Source organism: Corvus hawaiiensis, chromosome 1, assembly GCF_020740725.1.
Source record: "Corvus hawaiiensis isolate bCorHaw1 chromosome 1, bCorHaw1.pri.cur, whole genome shotgun sequence".
Lineage (NCBI taxonomy): Eukaryota > Metazoa > Chordata > Aves > Passeriformes > Corvidae > Corvus > Corvus hawaiiensis.
This window is the reverse complement of record NC_063213.1, coordinates 2,622,090-2,646,190: the sequence shown is the minus strand read 5'-3', so window position 1 is coordinate 2,646,190 and position 24,101 is coordinate 2,622,090. Positions and strand designations below refer to the sequence as shown.

The window sequence follows — 24,101 nt, the reverse complement described above, 5'->3', positions numbered from 1 at the left end:
TATTGGGAAGATACTAAAAGAAGAGATAGTTTTCCCTCAGCCTTGGATGTAGTCTTTGCCACTGCCATTATCTGTAGGGGGACCTGAGCCACCAGAGCTTTTGCATCTGAGCCAGAAAAACACCAGGCAGCAGTGAGGAGTGATGCCTCTCAGCATTGCTGGTGGCAGTTCTTATCTGTGACGGCCTTTGGACTGACACAGCTTCTTGGAGAGGTGGAAGAGCATCCTCAGGCCAGACTTTCACTAGGTGATGTCCAACTTTGCTGCCGTCCTCAGACCAACATGCTGAGATATGGTTCTTGTTGTTCAAGCAATGGGATATTTCAAGTTCTTCTGGGTCTTTTTATACAACAGCTTTTTTTCCTTTTATGGTTTCCTGCCCTGTGCCAGTGGTGGCATCTCCACAGCTTTATAATGGAGGTGAACCACATGGGAGCACCAAACTCCAGTTTATTTGAGACTTCTGGAGCCTGTATCAGGGGCCACATCACAACAACTCATGGAAGGTCAGCAACATTCTCCTGCTGGCTTCAAAAAGTCCAAAATTCCTCCAGGAGAGCCAAGAAATGTGGCAGGAAGTGAATGGGGATTAACCCTCTCTTAGGGTCGTCAACAACTTTCCAGTCTGCATTCAGCAAGAGGAGCTGAAGCAAAGGTCACGGAATCACAGAATCGTTAAGGCTGGAAAATACCTCTGAGATCGTTGAGTCAACCTTTGACCAATCACCACCTTGTCAACCAGACCAGAGCACTGAGTGCAACTCCCACTCATTCCTTGAACACTTCCAGGGATGGTGGTGGTGGAGGCAGGAGGTGGGATCCTGACACTGCAATAAATGACTTTTAAAAATAGTAATTCTATGCAGGGATTATTTTTTTTAAATTTTCTTAATTTTTCTTTTTTTCTTTTCTGCCAGAAGCTGTTTGGAAGATTCATCTTTAATTAGCTTGGGAATTGTCTACATGAATTTCTGCAGAGCTGGGCAGAAGGTGTTTATTTCTTTTCACTGCATTTTTCACACATTTGATTGTTTCAAAGATTTTTATTCCTTTTTTTTTTCAAGCTACTTTGTGACAGCCAGTCACCTTGGATTTCTTTTCTGAAAATATTTCATTACTGTTCTGATGTGATTGTCCTCTAAGGAGTTTATTCTGTAACTTTTTAAATCCTTCAAATGAAACCAGGACTGGTTCTTTTACTCGCCCTGAATTCTTTTTTCCTTCCAAACGTGTTTTAGTTCCTCCACAACTGCATTTTGATCTAGATAAATCAGCCAGGTATGATTTATGATACCAGAATTTTCATACCACTGTGAGGCAATTATTTTGCAATATTTGCATTTGTTCTTTCTAAAAATTATCATTGATTATCACCCGTTAGTGGTACTATGACATCATAGAATCAGAGAATTGTTAACGTTGGAAAAGACCTTTAATCTCAACAAGTCCAACCACCAACCCAGCACCAGCACTGTGTTCACCACTAAATCATGTCCCTAAGTGCCACATCCACATGTTTTTTGAACACTTCCAGTGATGGTGACTCCATCCCTGGAACTCCACTGCCTCTTCCAGTGCTTTACAACCCTTTCTGTGAAAGAATGCATCTTAATATCCAATCTAAACCTCTCCTGGCACAACTTGAGGCTGTTTCCTCTCGTCCTGTCACTGTAGGCATCCAGCTTTCTTCTAGTCCTGGGTAAACTCTTAGTTGTGGTATCCATGGGGAAGAGCTGTAAGGATATGAATCCTAAAATGTCAGCACTCAAATGGGAGAAAATCAGAATAAATGCTGGGGCTCTCCATGGGGCTGTTTTGCTCTGTGTGTCCATCATAACTTGTGCTTGGTCCTTGTCTTTGGTTGCTGTGAAGGATCAGTTTCAGCTCTATAAACGTGCAAACACAGGGGATTTCCTTTGGAATAGTAACATTTATTTTTAAACAAACCACTGGTCAGATGGTGTGGGCATCAGGAGATTTCTGCTCTAACAGATCTTTGTCCTGCTGCCAGTAGAGTTCTATCAAAACTTCATTATTGACAACTTTAAAATAAATATGCATTTTTCTTCAGTCAGAAGCTCTCTTTGAGCCAAACACATCTGAGATCTCCTTAGCAAAGTAAAATACTCTTAAAAAAAAAAAAAGTCTGAACATTAAAAATAAGAGAAACAGCAAAAATATAAAACTTTTCCCTAAAAAACAGGTTTTTCCATCCATAGGTGAGGACATTGTGATCTGTGATTGAAGATGAGGGGCCCAAAAAGCTGGAGATGAGCACACATGGCCTCCCCTGTCCAGCTCTCCCCCTTCCCTACCCTACAACTTGCACGACTCCTCCCCTGTTGAGGCTCAGCTCCCGGCCTCTCATCACTCCAAAGTCAAGGTGGAGGCAAAGAACTAAGATTATTTGCTTTCCATTTCAATTTCCAAAGCCCTTCTGTTGCTTACATGATCTTTTCTTTTAACTTCACCCAGGAACTCCAAATTCCAACAGGTCTCTCCTGTACCACTTGACTTTGACCCTTCCTTCTCCTCTCCAAGGAACACCATGCTCACAGACACCTTAGGTGGGGAAATACTTTGTAGACCCCTTTCCCTGGGGAATGTCAACCTAGGCCCCACTTTCTGCTTCCACTCTTTACTGGGGAGGTCCAACTGCAGTTGAAAAGATGGTGAAAAACATGGAGAAAGAAGTGAAAAAATGTATGATCTATTTGTCCTGTCTCCTGGGACTGGAATAACTAATTTTTCTGTGCTTCTCAGTCTTCCCCAGCTCCTTGCAGGCTCCAGATCCCCTCTCCAGTTGCCTTGTGAGCACCTTCAAGTTCCCAGAGGTTTTCCAGACACACTCTCCTCTTTCCCACTTCTACAAAAAACTGCCAATCACAGATGCAATGTCCTGCACAGTGTCCAGATGCCACATCTCTCATAAGCATCTCCCCATCTCCCCCCATCCCTCCTTGCCCCAGACCCCCATGAAAAGAAGACCAATCACTACATCTTCGTTAGGCGCAGAACATTGAGGCGCACGGGAAGGAACGTGGCACCGGAGGCGTACTGGATTTCCCGGAGAACCCCTTCCCACTTCTTCTGCTCCTCATCATACCTGGGGAGAGGCAGACAGGCAGTTACACTGAGGAAAAGACTCCTCTCCCTCCCTCCAGCTGCTCTCCATAGTGGTGGGAGCCCTGGTGTGATGTCCCACAGGAGGTATTTGGGCACAAGAATCTGTGGGAGCTGCACAGGGACTTTCGGCCCTGGTGTGCTCTGGTTTGGGGGAACGTGGATATCAGCATGTGGTCTTGCAGGGGAGGGGATATTTTTCCTCTAGGAAAGGGGTTGATGGCACCAAGGTGGAACATCCACAGTAAAGGACAGCAGGATCCTGCTGAGGGTGCCAGAGCACTGATGTGAGGGACAGGAGCAGCCAACACTGCTTTAGCAGCTGTCACAAAGTGCTTTCAGCCCACTCCTCTCACATGTAAGTCTTTCTGCTTCCCAGCCCAGACTCTCTACTTCCCATCCAGGCCTATCTGCCTCCCAGCCCGAGCAGTGGCTGTTCCCAGGGGGAGGAAGCATCGTACAGATGCTGCTCCACACCAAAGGGGAGGCTGGAACCAGCTCCAGGCAAAATGTCAACACACAACAAAGCCAAAGGAGCAGGTTTTCCCTGGTCTGCTGCTGTTTGAGGCTGGGAGAGATCACTGAAGCACTAATGTGCTCTCCAGCAGAGCACTGGGCAGACTTCCCATCAGGTGACCCTGCGCTGAGCCTGCAGCCTCGTGCTGGGGTGACAAAATCCATCTCACACTGACGGCATCAAAAAAGAGAGAAATTATCCATTTCATCACTGACATCCCTCCCACGCTCCCTTGGACAGTCCTGGGGAAGATCATCACCTCCAAACATCGTTCAGCTCTGTTGGCACCAGCTCTCCCGACTCTGTCTCCACTGTGGCGAACCCCCCGAGCAGGTAGAGCACCCCGGACAGGCTGACCAGGCTGACGGAGCTGCGCTCCTGAGGGAACTCAGTGAAGGTGTCCCACCTGCCACATTGAGAGAGGGGACAAGTTAGAGCACCCTGGCCACCCCCACAGTGAGGATGGCCTCAAATGAGGATTCAGCTACTGAGCTCACTAGTGACAGATTCAGTAGTGCAAGTCTAGGGGGGATGGGACCATTCGCTGGCTGTTTTTAGGGACAGCTGTTTCCATCATCATTGTTTAAGTTTGTTTTGAGCATGTGGACCAGTATGTCCCAGTGCTGGGACTGCAGCTGCAAGAGCCACCCAAAATCAGAGCATTTATTGTGTTGGGTGAAGCTCTCAGGGAACCCAAGGACAGCACCAGTGGGTGGAACTACTTTGAGGACGAGCCTGAGGTGATCCACAGCCCAACCACAGTGACATTGGTGATGCCCAGCTCTCTGAGGAACCATAGAATCCTAGAATGGCTTGAGTTGGAAGGGACCTTAAAGATTATCCAGTTCCAACTCCCCTGCCATGGCCATATAAACTGGAGGAACTGACATCAGGAGTCACAAACGAACTCCAGAACGGCTGGAAATTGCTGACTGTACACCTGCAGCTACTACTTGTGTAACCACAACTCAGGACGTACTTGTTGGTGGCAATGTCATAGACCTCCACCGAGTTGGTCAAACCGGAGTCGGTCACACCGGCTGCCACGTAGATTTTGTCGTTGTGCACGGTGGCTCCGAACAAGGAGCGGGCGGTTTTCATGGGAGCCATCTCCTTCCACTCAAACTTGGCTGGGTTGTAGACATACATCTTCTTCAGGCACTTCCTGGAGAAAAATGAGAGGGAAAAAGGAGCCTCGGTCACCTGCCAAGGGGTGGTTTTGCACTGCAGGGGTTTGGGGGTGTCTGCTGGGGAGAAGGGGGGGTGTCTAGGGAGGATTTTGCTCCTCCACATCGGCATGAGTGGAGGAACACAACCTTTGTTGGGTGTGCACCCAATGATGTCCATGCCTGGAGTCACCACTTGTGTGTGTAACACATCCCTCCTGCTGTGCCCACTGTGGATAGGAGCCCGGAAAGCTCAGCTTTGTGCTCACACACCTAGATATGGGTCCATGTAACCAGCAGCCTCTCAGGAGCTCTCACATCCATTGTTTTAGTGCTCCTGATCCACTGCGATGCTGCAAAATATCCTCAGTGACGTCCCTGTCCCCAGGTCGGCAGCGTGAGGTGTGAAGATATGCACGTTCACACCTTTCAGACCATAACCCTTCCCAAGCAGGACCAATCTTTGCTAGATTGTGGAATGTTTGCTCTGCAAACACTCACATTTGTGCCCTGCAAGGCAGCCACTGTGACGCTCCTGAGAGGCTTTTCCTGCTGAGCATGTCTCCTGCAGGATGGGGGCAGGGGGAATGAGGTTTTTCCCTCCTGTTGCAAGTACACATCTGGATTTGGCTGTTGTGACCACTCTGCTCCACAAGTCCAAGACAGGAGACCCTAAAAGTGAAGGGGCTTCTTGCTCTTCAGTGCCTCTCCCAATCTGTGTGACATTTACTTTTTTGTGAGCAAACGGGAACACAGAATGGTTTGATTTGGAAGGATCTTCAAAGACCATCTCATTCCAATCCCCATGGGCAGGGCCACCTTCCACTAGACCAGTTTTCCTTAAAGCCCCTTCCAGCATGCCACCAGGGATGGGGCAATACGTTCTTTCTCCTGTAAGGACACTGCCACCTTCCTGATGTCCCTGTTGGCCTCCTAAGGTTTTGGAAAGGGCTGCAGGCACAAAGGTGAGCTGGGAAGGAAAGATCCACATCTCCCAGCCCATCCAACCCTCCTTAAACCATGTTGAGGAGGTACCAAGCCTGCACTCCCACTGGTTTGGGGATTTTATCTTGCTTTTTGACTTACTTGTCACTTCCTTTGCCCCCGATGACGTAGACAAGATCCTTGTGTGATACCACTGCATGGCCATAGACTGCGTAGGGAAGGGGATCGGCCTCACCCCACTTGAAGGACCTGGCTCAGAGAAAGATGGGAAGCAAAAGGATTTGTAGCTTGCTGGGTGACAGTTAGAGGAGATGGCATTTCCCAGACCTAGAGGGGAGCACGGGGTTGGACTCAATCTCAAAAACACAAGGTCTGCAATGAGACAGGCTCATCCAATAAATTTTGTGATCCTAAAAAAAAGGTGACAATAAAATAAGCAGAATATTTATGCTAATAGCTATTATTTTCTTGAGGTCTTCAGGTAGGTGTAGGGAGGGAGCAATAATTTCGCCTTGAACCTCCTTTTCTCCAAGCTGAGACCCCCTCCCAGCTCCTTCAGCTGCTCCTGGTGCTCCAGACCCTTCCCCAGCTCTGTTCCCTTCTCTGGGATCCCTCCAGCCCCTCAATGTCCTTCTTGTCATGAGAGCCCCAAAACTGGGCACAGGATTTGAGGTGCAGCCTCACCAGTGCCCAGCACAAAGGAAGAAAGATTTCCCTGGTCCTGCTGGCCACCGTCCTGCTGATACATCCAGGCCTTCTTGGCCACCTGGGCACACAGCTGGCTCATGTTCAGCCACTGTCCATCAGAATAATGCTGGAATAATATCAACCAAATAAAACCAGAGATAAAGTGATGCTGATCACATCTCTACCAGCTGCAAATTGACACTCAAACCGCCCCATGAGCACTTAGCGGGGGCAGACAAATTCTTTCCCAGAGTCTGCAGGGGCAGATAAATGCCCTGTTCTGTGGGAATGGAACTGGTTTCAAATCTCTGCCTATAAAACAGACTTGGAAGCACACACAGCTAAATATAGACCAAGCAAAGGCTTGTTGATGCCTGCTGCTCTGTCTCTTTGGGGCACAGAGCAGCAGGCTTTGGAAGTTTCTGTCTCCTGAGAGCAGAACAGGATGGTGCCTTTTAATAAAGCTCATGAGCTAGCATGGGTCAGAGCCCATTGTCCAAAAATAATCAGATATTGAGCCTGATATCAATCAGGATGAGCCATTCTGTGACACATCTGAAAATTTTAAAAACAAGCTTTTCTGTTCAAACTTCTTTTGGTGAGACTACAGTGAATGTCACTGAACCTTTAATCAATGGGCAAGAGCAGAAGGTTTAGCAGAAGGAAAAACTCCTCTGTACATGTCTCACATGAACATCTACTGATATCAGTCCCAGATAACAAAATATTCCCACAAAGGCTTCCATCTCCAGGAGGCTCAGTAAACAGAGCAGCTGGAGTGAGGCAGCTCAGAGCCCCAGGGCACAGCTCGAGACAGTCCCAGCATCCAGATACAGAGTTCAAGCCCTTCTCCCAAACCTTTTGACCCCTGGAGAGCTGGAATCGCTTTGCATGGCAGCTGCTCCATCCTCTCCTCTAACCCCCTCCTGCCCCACACTCGCACTGAGCACTCACAGCCGGTCGTAGCACAGGACCGAATCCAAGGTCTTCTCTCCCTCCTTCAGTTCCTTCCCTCCAACCACAAAAATTGAGTTTTCTGCCTCTCCCAGGCCGAAGAGGCAGCGAGGGGAGGGCAGCGGGGGCATCCCCAGCCAGTCTGCGTCCAGATGGTCGTACTGGAAGGGAACGTATGGTCATTAGTGTGTGCTCACCACGCCCATTTGGTTAGCAAAAGTCAGGGTCCAGAGGACAAGGGCGAAGTCTGTCCCCATGTGCAGCTTGGTCACCCCAGCAGCACTCTGTGCAATATTCCTGTGGCTGTGCCTTTGTCACCTGGAGCAGGATGAGAGATCTGAGGGCAAAGCCAAGCCACATATTGTATGATAAACATTTTATGACAAGGCATATGAGCAGAGATGGGTCTGCAGCAACATGATATGCTCTATTCATCAAAGCCTGGACTTTATAGAATCACATTAAAGCTGGAAAATCTCTCTGAGATCATTGGGTCCAGCCTTTGACTAATCACCACCTGGTCAACTAAATCATGGTGTTAAGTGCCTCCTCTGGTCATTTCTTGAGCACCTCCAGGGATGGTGACTCCACCAGTTACCTGGACAGCCCATCTCAATGCCTGAACACCTTTCCAGTGAAAAAATTCTCCGTGATGTCCAACCTGAATTTCCCTTTGTGCAGCTGGAGGCCTTGTCCTCTTGTCTTGTCACTGGTTGCCTGGGAGAAGAGGCCAACCCCCACCTGGCTACAGCCTCCTTTTAGGGAGGTGTAGAGGGGGATAAGCTTTCTCTTGAGTCTCCCTTCAAAAATTGGAACTATGAACAAGCTTTGTCATCTTTGGGTGACAGACTTCCATGATGGACTTACAATGGATTTTTCCTGGGAATGGAGGAGGGAAGCATTTCAGTCTTGGAAATTTTCCTGAACCTTTTCATATGTAGAACACCTTACAGTGCTTCATCCTGATATTCTCCCTCTCTGCCAGGTAACAGAGTGGTGCCAGCAATGTTGGCTACAGAGATAAAGTGTGCCAGACCCATCTGACAGATGAGCAAGCTGCTGGATCAGACCACCGAATCCTTGGACATCCGTAGATCAAGGCATTGCCTCATCTCCCACCAGAAAAAAGAAAATATCTGAGACTGAGGACTCTGAGAACTGTGGCTTAATGGGAACTGGGGCAAAAAAAATTAATGTAGCTTGATAGAGGAGGGAGGAATGTCTTGCAGCCAATTTAGTGGGACTGCAGGGTGAAGCTGTGACGCAGCATTGCCTGGGAGCACTGTTTGCCGTGGGCTCAGGCCAAGGAGCTCCAGCCTCATGGGTTGGCTCCAAAGACAGCCTCAGCTGGGTGCCTGTGGTTTTTGTCTCTTTGTAAGCTGTGGTCCACATATGTGTTATTTATAGTGCGACCCTGAGCAGTTCAGTCATCAGGATAGTTCCTGCTTCTTGATGGATTCAGCATTGTTTTCGAGTCATAAATCTTTCAAGTGACAAAGAAAGGATACCCTTTTTCCATCTGAAATGTCAATGGAATCATTTTGCTCCTGCCAAAATCTGCAAGGCCTCTGGGATTTATCAGCATTTTTATATTTTGGTGCCTGTTCTTAAATCTAAATTATCCCTGACCTAGCGGTCCTGACTTCAGCAGGGAGAATGTGAAATTTGGGAGGATAGAAACAGTCAGAAGGTGTAGGGAGCTGCAGCACAGTCGTTCAAGAGCTTGTCATCAAGGTGCGCATCTAACTATGTCATTTCAGCTGAAAAAAAGGGCTCAAAATTTCTCTTGCTCGTACAACAACCATGAGCTACAAAATGACACTGATGTAATAAATTAAACATTTGCAAACTGATGGCACTCTCCAGCCCCAGGACTTGTCTGCTTCTCACAAGCACAAGTGACACAGTGAGGTGTGGAAGGATCACTGTCCCCTTCTTGTGGGGGAGAGCTAAAAATGACCTCACAATGCTCAAGGCATTTACCACTGAGTCAGTGGCAAACTGGGAGCTGAATAGAGAAATCTTGCTGTTTGCAGTTTAGAACCACAGAGTGCTTTGGGGGGAAGGATCTCCAAAGGTCTTTCATCCAACCCCCATGTTCAAAGGGGCACAGAGTTGGAGTTAGAGAAGATTGGAGGGCTTTCTGCAGTCAAATATTAAATGTTTCCAAGGAATGTTTCCAGTGTTGCCCCACCCCTGGAAGTGTCCAAGGCCAGGCTGGATGGAGCTCTGAGCAACTTGGTGTAGTGGAAGGTATCCCTGCTCATGGCAGGGGTTTGGAACTAGATGATCTTCAAGGTCCCTCCCAACCTAGGCCATTCTATGATTCTATGGATGTTCTGTGACCTGTCTGGACCCTGCTCCACCTCTGCTGGGAAGATTGATCTTTAGCCACAGGTTTGGGTTGAATGAATCTGCCTGCTCTGCACAGGTAACTGATGGGCTGAGGACTCTTCCTCCTGGCTTCTCATTCCCTGGACTTCACCTGGCCTGCACAACCTCCTGCCCCTTTCCAGGTGAGGACAAGCATGGTCCCTGCATGGTATGCAGCCCTACTGATGAGGGCAATGAGTCAAGGGAGGCATCAGGGCTCTGTGTCTCAACTTGACAACCACCCCCATTTTATCCTTTCTGCCTGGAGATGTTATTGTTTTCCCCAGAAGATGTGAGCCTGGGACACGTTATTGTTTCTTCCCAGAAGACTTGAGCCATGGAGAAAAACAAAAAAAGTATTTCTGGGTATGGGAGGAAGAACAGAGGATTTACTGGATTCCTCAGGGTCAGCAGGAAGGGTAGGCGCCTTGCCTTAGCTGTCTACAGGGAAAGACATCTGGGCTACAGCCCAAGCTGGGGCTCAGATTGCCTGTGCAGCTCAATCCAGCCACAGTTCGGTCACTGCTGAGCTAGAACAGCCACTTTCCCTGAGGATTATCCCCAAAGACACCACATGGTGGTTTCTCCCTCACAGGATGGAAATGGCTGAGGCACAGACTCTGAGCTGGAACAAACCCATCTCCAGGGGCAGGAACAGCCCTAGGAATGGGACACATGTTGGGAGGCAGGACATGCCCTGTGTCCTTGGGGTGTTCACTCTGTGGCTGCAGCTGCTGCTGCTGCTGCTCCTTTTTTGGCACCTGGCAGCTTCACCCTTGGGTTTTGCTGGGGTTCGTAAACAGGGAACACCGGAGATGCAAAGCAGAACCTGGGTCTGATGCCACAAACCTCCCAGTTTGTGAGCACTATGGCAGCCAGGGCTGGGCCAAATTCACTGTTCTAAACAATCCTCCATTCAGAATTTGGATCAGGAAGGCTCATTCCTATTTCTTACTCCTTCAAACCTTCTTCTTCAACTACCAGAACCACCCCTCAGTGGCATCTGCCTTAAAAATAAAGGGAGAAGAACCTCTAGTAAAGCAACTCAGATGCTTCTCCTTCATTTACAACTTTCCTTTTAACATCATGTGACAAAAAATATTACTGGCTTCACATGGAAGCTAAAGCCTCGTGATGCTCCCAAGTGGTAAAAGAAACAAAAGATAAAGGTAGTACCTGTAGGAAGTAGGAGCTCATGGGATCCTCTTTGTTGTCTTCATTGTAGTATACGCCTCCAACAATGAAGATCTGATTCTCTTTGGTCACCAGACTGATGTGGTTCTTCGGGATTTGAGTAGACAGGGAGGCAAAATAGCACTCATTGGCATTGGGGTCATAGGCCACTGCCCCACTGTCGCTCACCATGAAAATAAGGTCCTGGAGGAACATCCCAAAGCGCATCGTGTCATTCAAGATCCCAGGGAGAGCCTCCTCCTCTGTATCTTCATCTACTGCTCCATTGACAACATTCTCCTTTGCTTGATTCTCACTGTTCTTCTTCACTTTCCTCTTCTTCACCACCGTGAATTTGCCTTTCTGGGCATCCTTCACCATCTGCAGCTTCTTGAGCAGCTCCGGGCTGGACTTGACCATGGTGTGCTTCTCCACGTGGTCCGTGATGTAGTTGTTGGGCATGAGGCGGAAGCGGATGCTTTCAAAGATGACGGGCAAGGCCTTCTGTCGGCTCTCACGGTCCTTGGTCCCCACCCACTTCATCACCACCTCAAAGACACTCTCCTCCTTCTCGATGTTGAGGGAGTCGCTGGAGATGATGGCAATCAGCTCATCGGGGGAGAGCTGGTAGAACTCCTCGTCCCGCGAGACCAGCGCGAAGCGGTCACAGATGAAATCCCGGGCGGCCACGGCCAGCCGGGCGCAATCCAGCATCAATCCCAGCCGGAAGATGGCCAGGCAGTTGCTGAGGCAGAGCCGCTTCTGCAGGAAGGACACGCACACGGTGAAGATGGAGGGGATCTGAAACATGTTGGCCACGGAGAAGATGTCCTGCACGTTCTGCTCGGTGATCTCGAGCTCGGAGGTGTAGATGTAATGGAGGATCTTGCCCATGACGTCTGGATCAACATCTTCCAAGCTGACTTCCCTCTTCTTGCTCTCTTCCATGTCTGAAAGGAACATCGCCCGGAAATACGGGCTGCAGGCTGCCAGCACCAGCCGATGGCAGGGAAACTCCTTCCCTTTGACTTTTAAGACACAATCCAGAAACTTATTGTGGTCCAACATGTCTTTGAGTCCATCTTGGAGAAGAGTTTGCTGGTAGAGACGCAACTCTTCCACTTGATCAAGAGGCAAACCCATGGTGACGAGTAGCCGCTCGTTGTTTTCCGCAATCCTTCTTTTATGGCTAAATATTGGTGGCTATATCTATAACTGAGTGAGGAAACTTGCTCAAAGCAGGGCTCGCAGCCTCGCGGGCTCCCAGACCGCCGGCACACTGGGAATGTGAAACGCTTGCTACGCTCCCAGCTGTCTGTGTACTTCAGTTTCCAGCTCGGGGCTTTATATATAGACACAGCGCTGCAGAGCTTAAGGAATCCATACTGCAGCATGTGTAAGCCGATCACCCTTTAATATGACACATTGGACAAGGAGGAAGGGAGGGGGCCGGGGGAGCAGCTGTAATTCCAGCCTCAGTAATTCAGGAAGGGTCTGTCAGCTCATGAGTCACCACGGGGGGAGCAGGAGGTTTCACCGCCGTGACACCACAGGGGACGCGTGCGACCCGTGGGCTTGGGAAGCGGCCTCTGGGTGAGTCTAACAGCCCAATCTGCCTTTTGGGTCATGGGTGGCAAGGCTGGGACTTCCTCCTGATGATGCTAAATGGGCTGCTCCGAAAGTGCTGGACCTTTAGCTGTGCTAAAAATAGCCTGTGAAGTCAAAGCTGGAAAGATGCGCTAAGGGAGGGTCTTATGTGGGCTTTGTGGCATCCCAAACTCCAGCCAGCTCCCACACAGGGCTGCTTTGCTGCACAGGTTTGTCCTTTATTCTCCTCTAGAGTCACTTTTCAGGGGTCTGGAAGGGGGTGGCAAATGGAGGTAGAGCTGTTTAATTACAGCCCTGTATGGGATATGAGACCTGTGCTGGAAGTTATTTTAAAATTCTCTCTAAAGCAGGAGATTTGAGGACTGTGGGAGAGGGATGGCTCTTTTTCCCTGCAATAGGTGGTGGAGTCACCGTCCCTGGAGGTGTTTAAGGAAAGACTGGACATGGCACTCAGTGCCATGGTCTGGTTCAATCATAGGCTGGAGTCAATCCCAAGGCTCTTTTCCAGCCTCACTGATTCTGTGACTCCATCATACCTGCAAATGGGTCCCAGTGGCACAGTCTCTGGGCACCTTGGCACCAAGAAATCCATCTTTTCCAGATCCTGGTGACAGAGAGAGTGTCCGAGGCAGAACAGAAGCAAAGGAAATGCAATGGTGGGCTTCAGCTCACAGATTAAGACATCTAAACACAAGTACCTTCTAGTAAATTGAGGGTGTTCTGCTCCGATCTTCTGGTTCATCACCCCCATGACGAAGTCTAGAGCCACAGCAGGACAACCTGCCTGGCCTGGAGCCAATGCTCCATAGTGGCTGAGTTCTCCAGTGGCTCTTGTGTCCTGCTTGCCTGCCCATGGATGCCTAGGAAGTCCCATGGGCCCTGAAATGGCCAGTCCAGGTCCAGCTATTCCCACGGAGCTCACAAAGAAGCAAATTAGTTTTGACAGACACAGGCGAGCAGAGTAGCTATAATTATTTATACCTAGAGTAAAACTTGTGCATGAGTCTGTTTTATCTCTTACTGTGGACCCTCTGGGCTGTCTGACACTCAGTGATGGCACAGATTTAATTAACGATTTAATTAAGTCTATGAAAAAATATTAGCCACCATTCTTGGTGCATTTAAAGCCACATAACCCCTTACCCTGGCACGGATGTATTTATAAAAATTGCCATGGTGGTTGTTTTAGAAGTGGGAAGAGGGAGGGACCTATACTGGTATGAAGCCCTTCTGTACTGGTGTGGTTCCAGCAGCATCTGGGAAGTACCAATATAGCAGGGAAATAATCTCAAGCTGTTTTCAGAGCTCACATCATAAGCTCTCCTGTGCTGCTCATCTGTGATGGGATCAAATGCTGAGTGCTGATCTTTGAACTGGGTCGAACTTCAGGAATCTTTGCTCCCTGACATCTGGGGCTGGACACCCCCCTCCTCCTCTCTCTGCTCCCTCTGCATTAGCTCTGTACCATCCCAACTTTAATCCTGTGTTGTTGTGCCACCAGCCAGGATTTCCCCCCGCCCTCTGCCTTTAATCGCCCTTGAGCCCTGAGTTGTTTTCCTTTTCGTTGTGCTGCCATCTGAGTTTGGCTTCCTAATTCCCCACCCCACGAGATGCCGCTGCTAAAATGCAGCTACAGCCCTTCCCAGAGGAGCTCTGGGACCTGGTGGGTCTCTGGCATCTCCCAGGTTTGTGTTTCACCCAGGGAAAGGGCACTGTGCTGGTCCCAAACCTGCTCTGGGGACTCCATGGGCATCAGTGGCTTTGCTCAGCAGCTGGAGCAACTCCAAGGCTTGGGGAAGCAGCCCTGGTTTTCCAAGAGCCTGGGTGCACTGTCCCCCAGACCTGACAGGGCCACAGCCAGGGATTTCCAATGACCAGTGGACTCCACCAGTCATTAAGTGTGTTCCCAAGTGGGCAATAGTCCCCCCAGGACATGGGAGAGGGTGAATGTCCTGGTTTTGTCTGGAACAGAGCTAATTTTCCTCCTTCAGTGCTGTGTTTTTCCTGAGTCAGGATGGGGATAATGTTGATAACTCACCCATGTTTTGGCTCTTACTGAGTCATTCTCACCCTGAGTCAAGGATTTTCCATGTCTCACGCTCTGCCAGTGAGGAGCTGCACCAAAAGCTGGGAAGCAGCGTGGCCAGGAGAGCTGACCTGATCTGGTCAGAGGGGTATTCCCTTCCACAGAACATCATTCCCAGTATATAAACTGTGGAAATGACCCAGGAGGGAGCCAACTTGCTGTCTGGGGACAGGCTGGGTGCCAGTCAGTGGGTGATGAACAATTGTGTTGTACATCACTTTTTTCTCTTGGGTTCTGTCACTCTTTCTCCTCTCCTTATCATTATTATTATCATCATCATCACTATGTTTGATTTCAAACGTTAAACTGTTCTTATCTCAACAGATTTACCTGTTCACCTCTTCTTTCTGATTCTCCTCTTTATGGCAGGGCGAGGGGGAGTGAGTGAGTGAGAAACTGTGTGGGATTAAACCACGACAGTGAGGATACATGGATACATCCTAGAGGGATGCAGTGTTGCAGGATCACTCCCTCCCCTACAAAATGTTCTAACAAAAAGGATAAATGCACGAATTTTAGCCATGTCAGCCTGAACAAGAAAGTGCCCAGTGCAGGGCTATTAACTGGGAATTTAATTGCAATAAATAATTGCTTTTCTTGGCTTCTTGGTTGAATTTTATGAAGGGGCAGGCAACAACCAGAGCAGATGAGATGCTCTTCTCCAGAGAGATGAGCAGTGGATAAATCCCATCCTACAGAGGCATTCAGGGATGCTGAGGGTGTTCTGTGCAAGGCTGAGCTGGTTGAGATAGCACCAGGGTGCTCCTGCCCCACCAGACCTCCTGGGCTTGTCAGAGCAGTGAAAACTGAAGGGACAACTCCTGGAAAAGGAGGACAAAGCCCAAATTCTCCCACAAAGTGTCTCTGACAAATCACTCGCTGGGCTGGTCTCTAAGATTATCTCCTTCTGGCAGCTTCAGCAGATGCAGCTGCTGGGTAAATATAGACCCTTAGTGAATGGGCTATTTTCTCTCCTGGAGCATCCAAGTCAGGAGGGCAGTGCAGAGTCACTGGGCTTTGCATGTGAGTCACCCACTTCGACACTGGGAGGTGACTCTGTCCTCCCAGGCAGCCGCAGAGCTGAGCTGAGCCACCGCAGAGCCCTTGGTTTTGGCACCTCAGGGTGGTTCCACCTGTGCAAGGACACCCCCAGGGAGAGGAAGAGATGAATTTAGCCCTGCAGGAAGCACATGGTGGCAGAGCTGTTTGGATGGAAAAAGTAAACTTGGAATAATGGAGGTGCCAAGAAACACCTACAAAAAGTCCAGCAGCAATAGATGTGTCAAAAAGGGTTGTGCCTGGCATCTGGAGAGGTTTAGGGGATGTGACGAGATCCCACCAAGGCACAACACCTGCCCCTGACTCCTAGCATTGTTGGTCAGGCTGCCAGAAATAAAACAAACCCGTCTTCTAACCCCAAACCCATATGGGTGACAGTTTGCTGGCCACAGGCTCAACATATGTATGAAAGCAGAGTCAAATTAAAGGTATGAATCGAGCTGCAGCCCAACTTTCAGTCTGGTGATGTCACCAAGGAGGGTTTCTGCTGAAGTCAGAAATACCTTGTGTCACTGTTTTTGGGGGGCAGGTGAGGACCTGCAAACAGATCCTTGTCCTCTCAGCTCCGGTGGCCGGGCGTTGCCGGGGGTGTCACCTGCAGCACAGCAGCGTAGCAGGGATGAGCAGCAGGTGCCAGAGTTATCCAACATTTATTGGCTACATAAATAAGTGACATTTATCAAGGACTTCACGAATTACTTTGGCAGAGCTGAAAGCTGGCTAGGAACCCATCCCGTTTCATCCACAGGGATGCACCAAGAGTCTCGACCCTCATTGCAAAGGGGTCTGGATCCTGCCCTCACCAAACACCGACATCACTCAGACATAAGGCCACTGAGAGTTACTCTAAAGTGCAAGAGAGCCAGAGCTATTTTTCAGTTACAAGCCCACCTTTCTCCCAAGGCACCGTGTTTCACACACTCCCAAAGTCTATTTCTCCAAGGAGTCTCCCATGGCTTTCCCTCCACCACCCAGCCCCAAGTCCCTGCCCTTGATTCAGGGTTTTTCTCCTTTGGTTGTATTTACCTGTGTGCTCACTCAGCCCTACAGCCGTGGGCTTGGCACACCAAAGGCAGCTGAGGAAAGGGATGGGTGGCTGGAGATGAGCAAGGGTTGGCTACAGCACGTTCTGTCCCCCAGCCATGGGCAGGAATGTGACCTTAGACCTTTGTCCGCGGCATATAAAGAAATAGAGGTGGGGTTTGGCTTGAGTCCCAGGGCACATGACACAGCAGGGTGGTTGTGGTGGCCACTTCATTCTCAGATCCAGCAGTGCAGGACCCTAAAAGTTCCAGCCATGGGACCTAGAGAGTCTCCTCTGGGCATCATGGGCTGTAGAAGAGTCCAGTGCTGGTGGACCAAGTGCTGTGGGGTGAAATCTCTGGGCCTGCACAATGTCAGAGGGTCAGAAAATTCATGGGCATGGCTCTGGCATGAAAGAAATGTCCTGGGAGCTGCCTCAGCATCCTGCCATGCCTGGGGAGCCTGTGAAATGCCCACTGTGCCTGATGGAAAATCTTTCCTGCAGCAAGGGGGTGACCTGTGCCTCCCAGGTGACTTCTACATGGATGAGCTACAGCAGTCCGATTGCCAGGAGGGCTTGGAGAGCCCTGGCCAGTGGCTGGCCTGGCAGCAGTGGCTGGGAAGGGGACAAGGCTTCGGGACAAGCCTGCTGGTGCCTCCCCTACTCCACCTTTGCCTTGTCACCCTTCTCCTCCTCCTCGATGGCCAGGATGCGCTCGCGCTCCTTGATCAGCTGCACTCCGCAGTACGTGATGAACCAGATGGACAAGGTGCTGACAGGGAAACCTGGAGCAGGGAGGGAGACACAGTCATCCAGGGCCTGTTAGCTTGCCTAACAATGCCAATCCTTCACCAGCACAGCTGCCTCTCAGGTGGGTTTGGGAGGTCCCACAAGCTCACGATGGCCAATGACGTTTTTCATCCTAGATCCAGCCCTGCAGCTTCACTGGGAGAAGAGGGAAATCCTCAGAATCTGATTTTAGATGAAGCTCACCTTGGTGCCTGAGCCCCACCATGGATTGCAGCTAACATGGGGACATGCTGGAGGGGCTTTGAGCCCCTCTTACCGCCAGAAATCCTTCTGCTCCCCAAGTTCAGACATCATGGTTGACTTTCTGCCCATTGAACCTGCCCATGTCCATTGTGACTCAACACTGTGACCTTCTGGAAGCTTTGGGCCCCACTGATGCTGAGGATCAAGCCCAGCCTTGCCCTGGACTCAGTGGGGACACAGTGTCCGCCCAGGAAAATACATATTTTTGTCACTTACGTCAGTGACAGAGCCTGAAGCTCTCCCTCCACTTAGGAAGGGTCTGACGGTGTTTGCAATCACAAATCCGGTATCCACAGCAGAGAGGTGGATCCAGGGTTTGTTCTTGCTAAAACAGGACCTCTGCAATGAATAATGCAACCCGCAAAAGCCACCGAGCTCAGCGGGCAGGCACTCCTGGCACACGGAGCCCAGAGTGTGACATTATCCATTCCCTAAGCCAGCCCCATCCCAGAGAGGATGGTTATTTATAGCTCAAGAAGACTTCAAAATAGTGCCACAACCCACTGATTAGAAATGTACAGACTGCAGGATGAGGATTTGTACCTGCCACCCTCAGGATGATGCAGGAATGTCTGCCGAAGCAGAGGAAATGAGGCAGGATGAGTAGATCCCTTTCTCCAGCAAGGGGACTGTTTCACAGGCAGGGTCTCAGGCCTGCTTGGTGAGGTGAATGTGACCCTTGCAGTGCTCCAGGGAGCCTAAACCAGTGTCAGGCTGTGCCAGGAGCTGTACAAGCACACCTGGAAGGCAGCTGGTACCACAGAACACCCAGTGAGGAGCGTGGGGGCTAAGAAACCACTGCCTGCACTTTTCCCATAAGAATTAAGGACATTGGGAGCAGCCACAAGCCAGTGGCCAGGACACTTCGGACCCACAAGGACTCAAAATCCCAGTCCTCAGCTCCTGCACCAGTGTCCCCCCATTAAGACAGGGGTCTCTCAGTGGGGAAGGCTGGCAGCACCTTACCCATCACGAGGAGTCTCTTGGTCACCAGCAGTGCAAACTCCAGGCTGTTGAGAGCCAGGATGTTGTAGAGGACGATGGCCCAGAAGTTCACAGCCCCAAAAGCTGCCCTGATCCGCCGAGACATGGCCCCTGACATTTTGGCCTGTGGAGAGGAGAGGAGCAGAGGGAAAAGGGTCTGTAAGGAAAGGGGGGGACCAGTGCAACTCCAGGAAACTCCAGCTGGGATTCCAGAGAAGAGGCAAAAATCAGAGCAGCCTTTAGTGCCTCTGGGACAAAGAAATATAAGAACAAGGCAAAACTTCTGCTGTGGTGAATGAGGGTCCCTGGGCTGTGTCCCATGGGTAAGGACAAGATGTTAGGTAGTTTCATGATAATTGTAGAATCACAGACACATGGAGTGGTTTGGGTTGGAAAGGACCTTAAGGATCATCCAGTGCCACCCCTGCCATGGACAGGGGCACCTCCCACTATCCCAGGTGGCTCCAAGCCCCAATGTCCAGCCTGGTCTTGGACATTTCCAGGGATCCAGGGGCAGCCACAGCTTCTCTGGGCACCCTGTGCCAGGGCCTGCCCACCCTCACAGGGAATGATTTCTTCCCAAGATCCCATCTAACCCTGCCTTCTGTCAGTTTAAATCTATTTCTCCTTGTCCGGTCCCTCCACATCCTTGTCACAAGTCCCTCTCCAGTTCTCTCAGAGCCCCTTTAAAATGAAATGATTGAGTCCTGCTTTCTCCACCTCTTGCCTTGGGTAAGCCACTCCTCGAGGCAGAAGAATCTGTTGTATTCCAGGATTATTGTTAGCCCTACGTGCAAATCACTCCTGGGTCCTGGTAAAAATATTTTCTTAGGAATTAAAAAAATTAAAAAAGCTCAAAACTAATGGCAGCAGCAGAGTGAAATTGTCACTGGCACATAATCTTCAGGATCAGCTGCTGTGAGTGGAGCAGGGAAGGAGTTTATAGCAGCCCTCAAAGAGCACGGTGAATCCCCAGGCCACTTGGTGCTGGGAATTGTGGTGCCGCAGGGAAGGAGATTTCACTGCCTTTGAGAGCCTTAATCTGATTAGGAGTTCAACAAGGAGAGCAAACAGGAGGATTGCTCTCCATGGTTTTTATTAAAAATAGATCTTTATTTACCCAGTTTAGGAGCTCCAGACTTTAGATTGGGAAAAAGAAATAAGGAACATAACTGTTTCCAGGATGGAGTTCCCTAAGTTTTGTTTCCAGCATGTCCCTGAGACACCTTGGTCCCAAACAGAGACAGGGCACTAAGCTTTGGAGTGTTTTAAAAATCATTTGTTCTAGCATCTAAACACTTGCTTTTAAAAGAAATCAGATCAAAATCACTGAGAATGCCAAGATGCTTTGTAGAACAAGAAGAACAAATTATTCCTGTAAGGAAATACATAAACACTTCCCCACAGGATCATAGAATACGGACATTCCCCATGGAATATTCCAGTGGTTACCCCCATGTGCATAAACGTATTTCCAAGGACAGACCTCATATTTTGTGTCCATCTTTGGCACTTTGATGCCTCATTGGAGATGCATTTCTGCTTCTCTTGGACCTCTTTTTTCCCCTCTGGGATCTCCTCCCCAACCTAAATTTCCTGTGAAGCATCACAGGGGAAGGAGTGTGCCGTGGGTGGGTGACAAAGTGCATAAAATGAAGGGACACAGAGCACCAGGACCATGCTTCCCTTGCACAGTGCAGTAGCTGATCCCAAGGATTGTCCAGGGATGTCACCATCCCTGGAAATGCTCAAAAAAACATGTGGCTATGGCACTTAGGGATGCAGTTTAGTGGTGAACACGGTGGTGGTGCTGAGTTGACAGTTGGGCTTGATGGTCTTTTCCAGCCTTAATGATTCCATGACTTTAAATGCCACAGGAAAAGAGCTTCAGGCCTCCACGCAGGAGGCCAGGCCATGGAGCTTCATGGCATCCTCAGGGATTCTGCTCTTCAGCCTCAGCTGAAAATCTGACTCCTACAAACCAGCGTGAGCTCCCTCCAGTCACGGATATTTTCCAGCACCAGAGCTCGTCCCCAGCCCCCTTGTCCCCTCCCCATCCCCACTGCAGCCAAGCTCCTCACCTCCAGTCTGGCGAAGGGCCCCAGCTGGAAGAACTTCTGCACCCAGAGCTCGAAGTTGAGGCCGAAGCAGTTGAAGAGAGACCAGATGTAAACGACCTCGCAGGGCCCCAGCCACAGCGTGGTGATGGCGAAGGTGGAGATGCTGGCCACCAGCTCCTTCAGGATGTTGTCGTGGTTCTCTCCAATGTGGTCATACACGTATCTAAGGGCCAGGGAAGGTGGTTGGTGCTCCCTGTAGTCTGGGACACCCCTCTGGAGTCTCTTTTCCCAAGCTCCTCACGGGCAGGTCAGTCCAGGACAGCCCAGTAAAACAGGGAGGATGTTCTGCTGACACATTCTTGCAATGAACTGATTTTTGCTGTGCCCCAACCGCTTGTGACTTGTGTTCCTACAAACCTATAAATGCTTGAGGACAAAATATCCACCTTTCCCCCTCTGGCAGGTAAAATTTGCTAGAACTTGGGGTCTCTGGAGCTGCAGGCTCTCTCAGACTTGCTGGTGCTCAGGGTCTTATCGCAGAGCAGCCACCTCCCTCAGTACAGGTTTGCTGGGGTGAACTCATGGATGAAGGGAGGTGAAGGGCTGAGGGAGATGAAGATGGAGCTACAGGACTCAATTCCCCTTTCCTCCTAGAGAAATATAAACCTGGCTCTTCCTCCTCTGAGGGAATGCTAAACCCACCAGACTTACAGGGATTTTGGGACAGAGCTCTTCTATTCCTAGTTTTGGAGGAGGGGACTGTTGCTCTTTGTGCAATAAATTCAGTGGGTTTGGGGTTAAACAGAGCAAATAGTGGCATTTATCCAGAAGACAGGACAGCCCAGCTTTGGGATGAACAGCATGTGATGCTTCACTGCTCTGGGATGGAAGGGAAGACCCTGAACCAGACCAGAGGTGGTGGATTGGACACTTACTTGCAGAGCCAGTCATTAATCCCTCTGTCAAAATGCCTAAAACAGGATAAGGACATGTTAAAACACACAATGATGACAAAAATCTGTTAAAACAGAGAAAACACCCAATCCCTGGCAAGGCACAACTTGGACCTTGCTCACAGAAGCCCTCCATGCTCCTTCCTTGGACCACTGCCATTATAGATGAGGTTTAACTTCTCTCCTTATCTTTTGCTTCCTGCCTGGAAGCAAATACTTCCCTGGGCTATGGCCAGGTCTAGACTACAATTTCAGGTGGTCTCCAACTCACAGACCAGCTGCCCAGGACAGCCCAGGTATCCTCTCCTTCGTGCAGGTTCTCAAATGCTCTCCGTTCATGCTCGCGGGGTACTCACGTTTCGGCAAAGACGTAGAGCATGGTGATGCATTTTGGGGGCTGGGGTGGGTCCAGGTGGTCCAGTCTGGCGATGGTGTTGATGACCCCAAACATGACAGCAGCTTTCACCCAGTCATACACCAAATTGGAGTAGGCCAGGCCAGCTGGAGCAAAAATGGGAGTCAAATGGGGGAAAAGGAGCATGGAATGATGCATCAGGATTTCTGGGGATATCATGGCCCATGGGAGCATGGAGTCTATTGCAACAAATATAACATCAAGAAGACACTCACTGCTGTGTTGGACCAGCAAATCTTTTGAAACTAAGTTTTTTAAGAGGCTTGAACCAAAGCACAATCTCTTCTTGAGGTATTTGAGAGCAAACTGCTTATTGGTCTTGGTGAAGAAATTCTGTTTATACAGTCATTTATTCCATCATTGTTCCTTCCCTCTGAGGCTTGTTAAGCTGTGATGAAATTATCACAGTTCTCAGGTCTGACCTCTGAGGTTTTTTTGGCACCTCCATCAAAATTCCTCCCACCCCGACTCCCTCTGGCCATGGATGTAACGTCGATGTTACAGCAGAGCCAGGGCCAGGACCTCTGATTTAAAGAGGTGTCTGACACTGGGGAACAAACCCTGCAGGAACAGCCACTAAAGACTTCAAATGTCTCTGCAAACAGGAGCTAAAATGCACCCATCTTGGTGGGATCCAGCTCCCAGACTAAGGGATGCTCCCACCGTGGGCCAGGCAGGGGTGGTCAGTCAGAAGAGCTCAGCTCCCTCTGGAGTAACCTGGGATCAGTCCATCCACGACTCTTGGGACACCCTAAAGCAATGTTAGTGACATTCCAGCTGCGTTAGGATTTTATCCTGGTCTCCAGACGCCACTCTGGAGAGATATGAGGCTCCTCCAGCCCCTGCTTTTCCTCTGCTGTGTGGTGGTGTCTGAAATGCTGCCATCAGACATGGATTTGACCAGCTGGAATCCTCCATCCAGCTGCCAGCCAAAGGCCAGTGCTGCTACCATCACTTATCCTGGGAATTTGCCTTCTGGAAATCTCTGGTCCAGCCCTGCTTGGAGAACACCCAACTTTAAATAGAGATTTGTTGCTCTGGACATTGTTCATTTAAGTGTTGAATATGACTCTTTTGGGATCATCTGTAACCCATCTGGGCACCTACTCCAGTGTTTGACTGCTCTGTGGACCCCATTCCTTACATGCACTCAGGCTTTGCCTTTCTGCACGTGGTTTGCTGTGCCCTGCTGATTTTTTGGAGGTGCTGAGCTCCCTTCCAGTCCAAAGGCAACAAAAATGTCTTGGTGCTCAGCTTCCTAAACCCCAAACTAAACAATTTACCCTGTGAAAAGGTCAGACCAACACCAGGTATCCTTTCCAGGGCTGCCCAACCCCAGCTCTGTGCGTGGCCAGGGGGAGGATGAGGGGTTTTTACTCAAACCTGTCCAACACAGACATTCCCAAAGCCTCTCAAGGGGGGTGGATGGAGATCTGGATCACTCACCACTGCTTTGGAGCTGAGTACAGGGGTGAACGTGCCCGAGCACGGCCACTCACCCAAGGACCAGTCCGAGAGGCGGTTCACGAACTTCAGGTCGGAAGGGAGGGTAAGGATGTAGAAGAAGTGGAAGAAGACGTCCACAGCCACGATGGCCCCAGCATGGAGCAGGGCATTGACTCGGATGCTCTTCATCTCGTCGTCCTTGCGCCTCAGCTCTGGGGTGCTCACCTGCAGGGAGGGACAAACCAGGGTGGGGCTGAGGACAGGGACAGGATGGGCAGCTTTCCTTCATCCAGAAGGATGGTCAAGTCCAAGTAGGAATGGATTCATCACTCGCCTTTAGAAATCACACCATGGTCTATGTGGCCCAAATTTCCACTGGTTAAGGAAGACCCAAGGACTGGCTCAGGTGAGCACATCCACAAGGAGCAGGACATATGTCACCCAGAGCACCCCTCCCACACCCCCCGTGCTGAGG

At 49.9% G+C, this 24,101-nt stretch overlaps 2 protein-coding genes and 1 long non-coding RNA gene across 4 annotated transcripts in view; 1 reads left to right on the top strand and 2 right to left on the bottom strand.

Annotated features, from left to right (window-relative positions):
- Positions 1–1,910: 1,910 nt before the first annotated feature.
- Positions 1,911–12,326, bottom strand: KLHL40 (kelch like family member 40). The gene is made up of 6 exons (XM_048311022.1): positions 10,942–12,326; positions 7,393–7,553; positions 5,893–6,000; positions 4,620–4,805; positions 3,900–4,046; positions 1,911–3,106 (listed from the first exon to the last, which is right to left on the bottom strand). Exons 1-6 carry the CDS (start codon positions 12,079–12,081, stop codon positions 2,995–2,997), a joined length of 1,854 nt encoding a protein of 617 aa, XP_048166979.1. The 5' UTR covers positions 12,082–12,326; the 3' UTR covers positions 1,911–2,994.
- An 11-nt stretch (positions 12,327–12,337) lies between these two features.
- The window catches only part of LOC125329585, a 12,491-nt gene continuing 727 nt past the window's right edge, over positions 12,338–24,101 (top strand). The window contains exon 1 of the long non-coding RNA XR_007205221.1: positions 12,338–12,531. This is a non-coding gene — a long non-coding RNA (uncharacterized LOC125329585). The remainder of the gene's footprint in view (positions 12,532–24,101) is intronic.
- HHATL (hedgehog acyltransferase like) overlaps positions 16,323–24,101 on the bottom strand; it is a 15,510-nt gene continuing 7,731 nt past the window's right edge. For both annotated transcript variants that reach the window (XM_048311146.1, XM_048311241.1), the window contains exons 7-12: positions 23,680–23,851; positions 22,122–22,266; positions 21,748–21,783; positions 20,834–21,035; positions 18,735–18,876; positions 16,323–17,500 (exon numbers count right to left, since the gene is read on the bottom strand). In XM_048311146.1, coding sequence (XP_048167103.1) covers positions 17,376–17,500; positions 18,735–18,876; positions 20,834–21,035; positions 21,748–21,783; positions 22,122–22,266; positions 23,680–23,851 — 822 coding nt within the window. In that variant the 3' untranslated portion in view covers positions 16,323–17,375. The remainder of the gene's footprint in view (positions 17,501–18,734; positions 18,877–20,833; positions 21,036–21,747; positions 21,784–22,121; positions 22,267–23,679; positions 23,852–24,101) is intronic.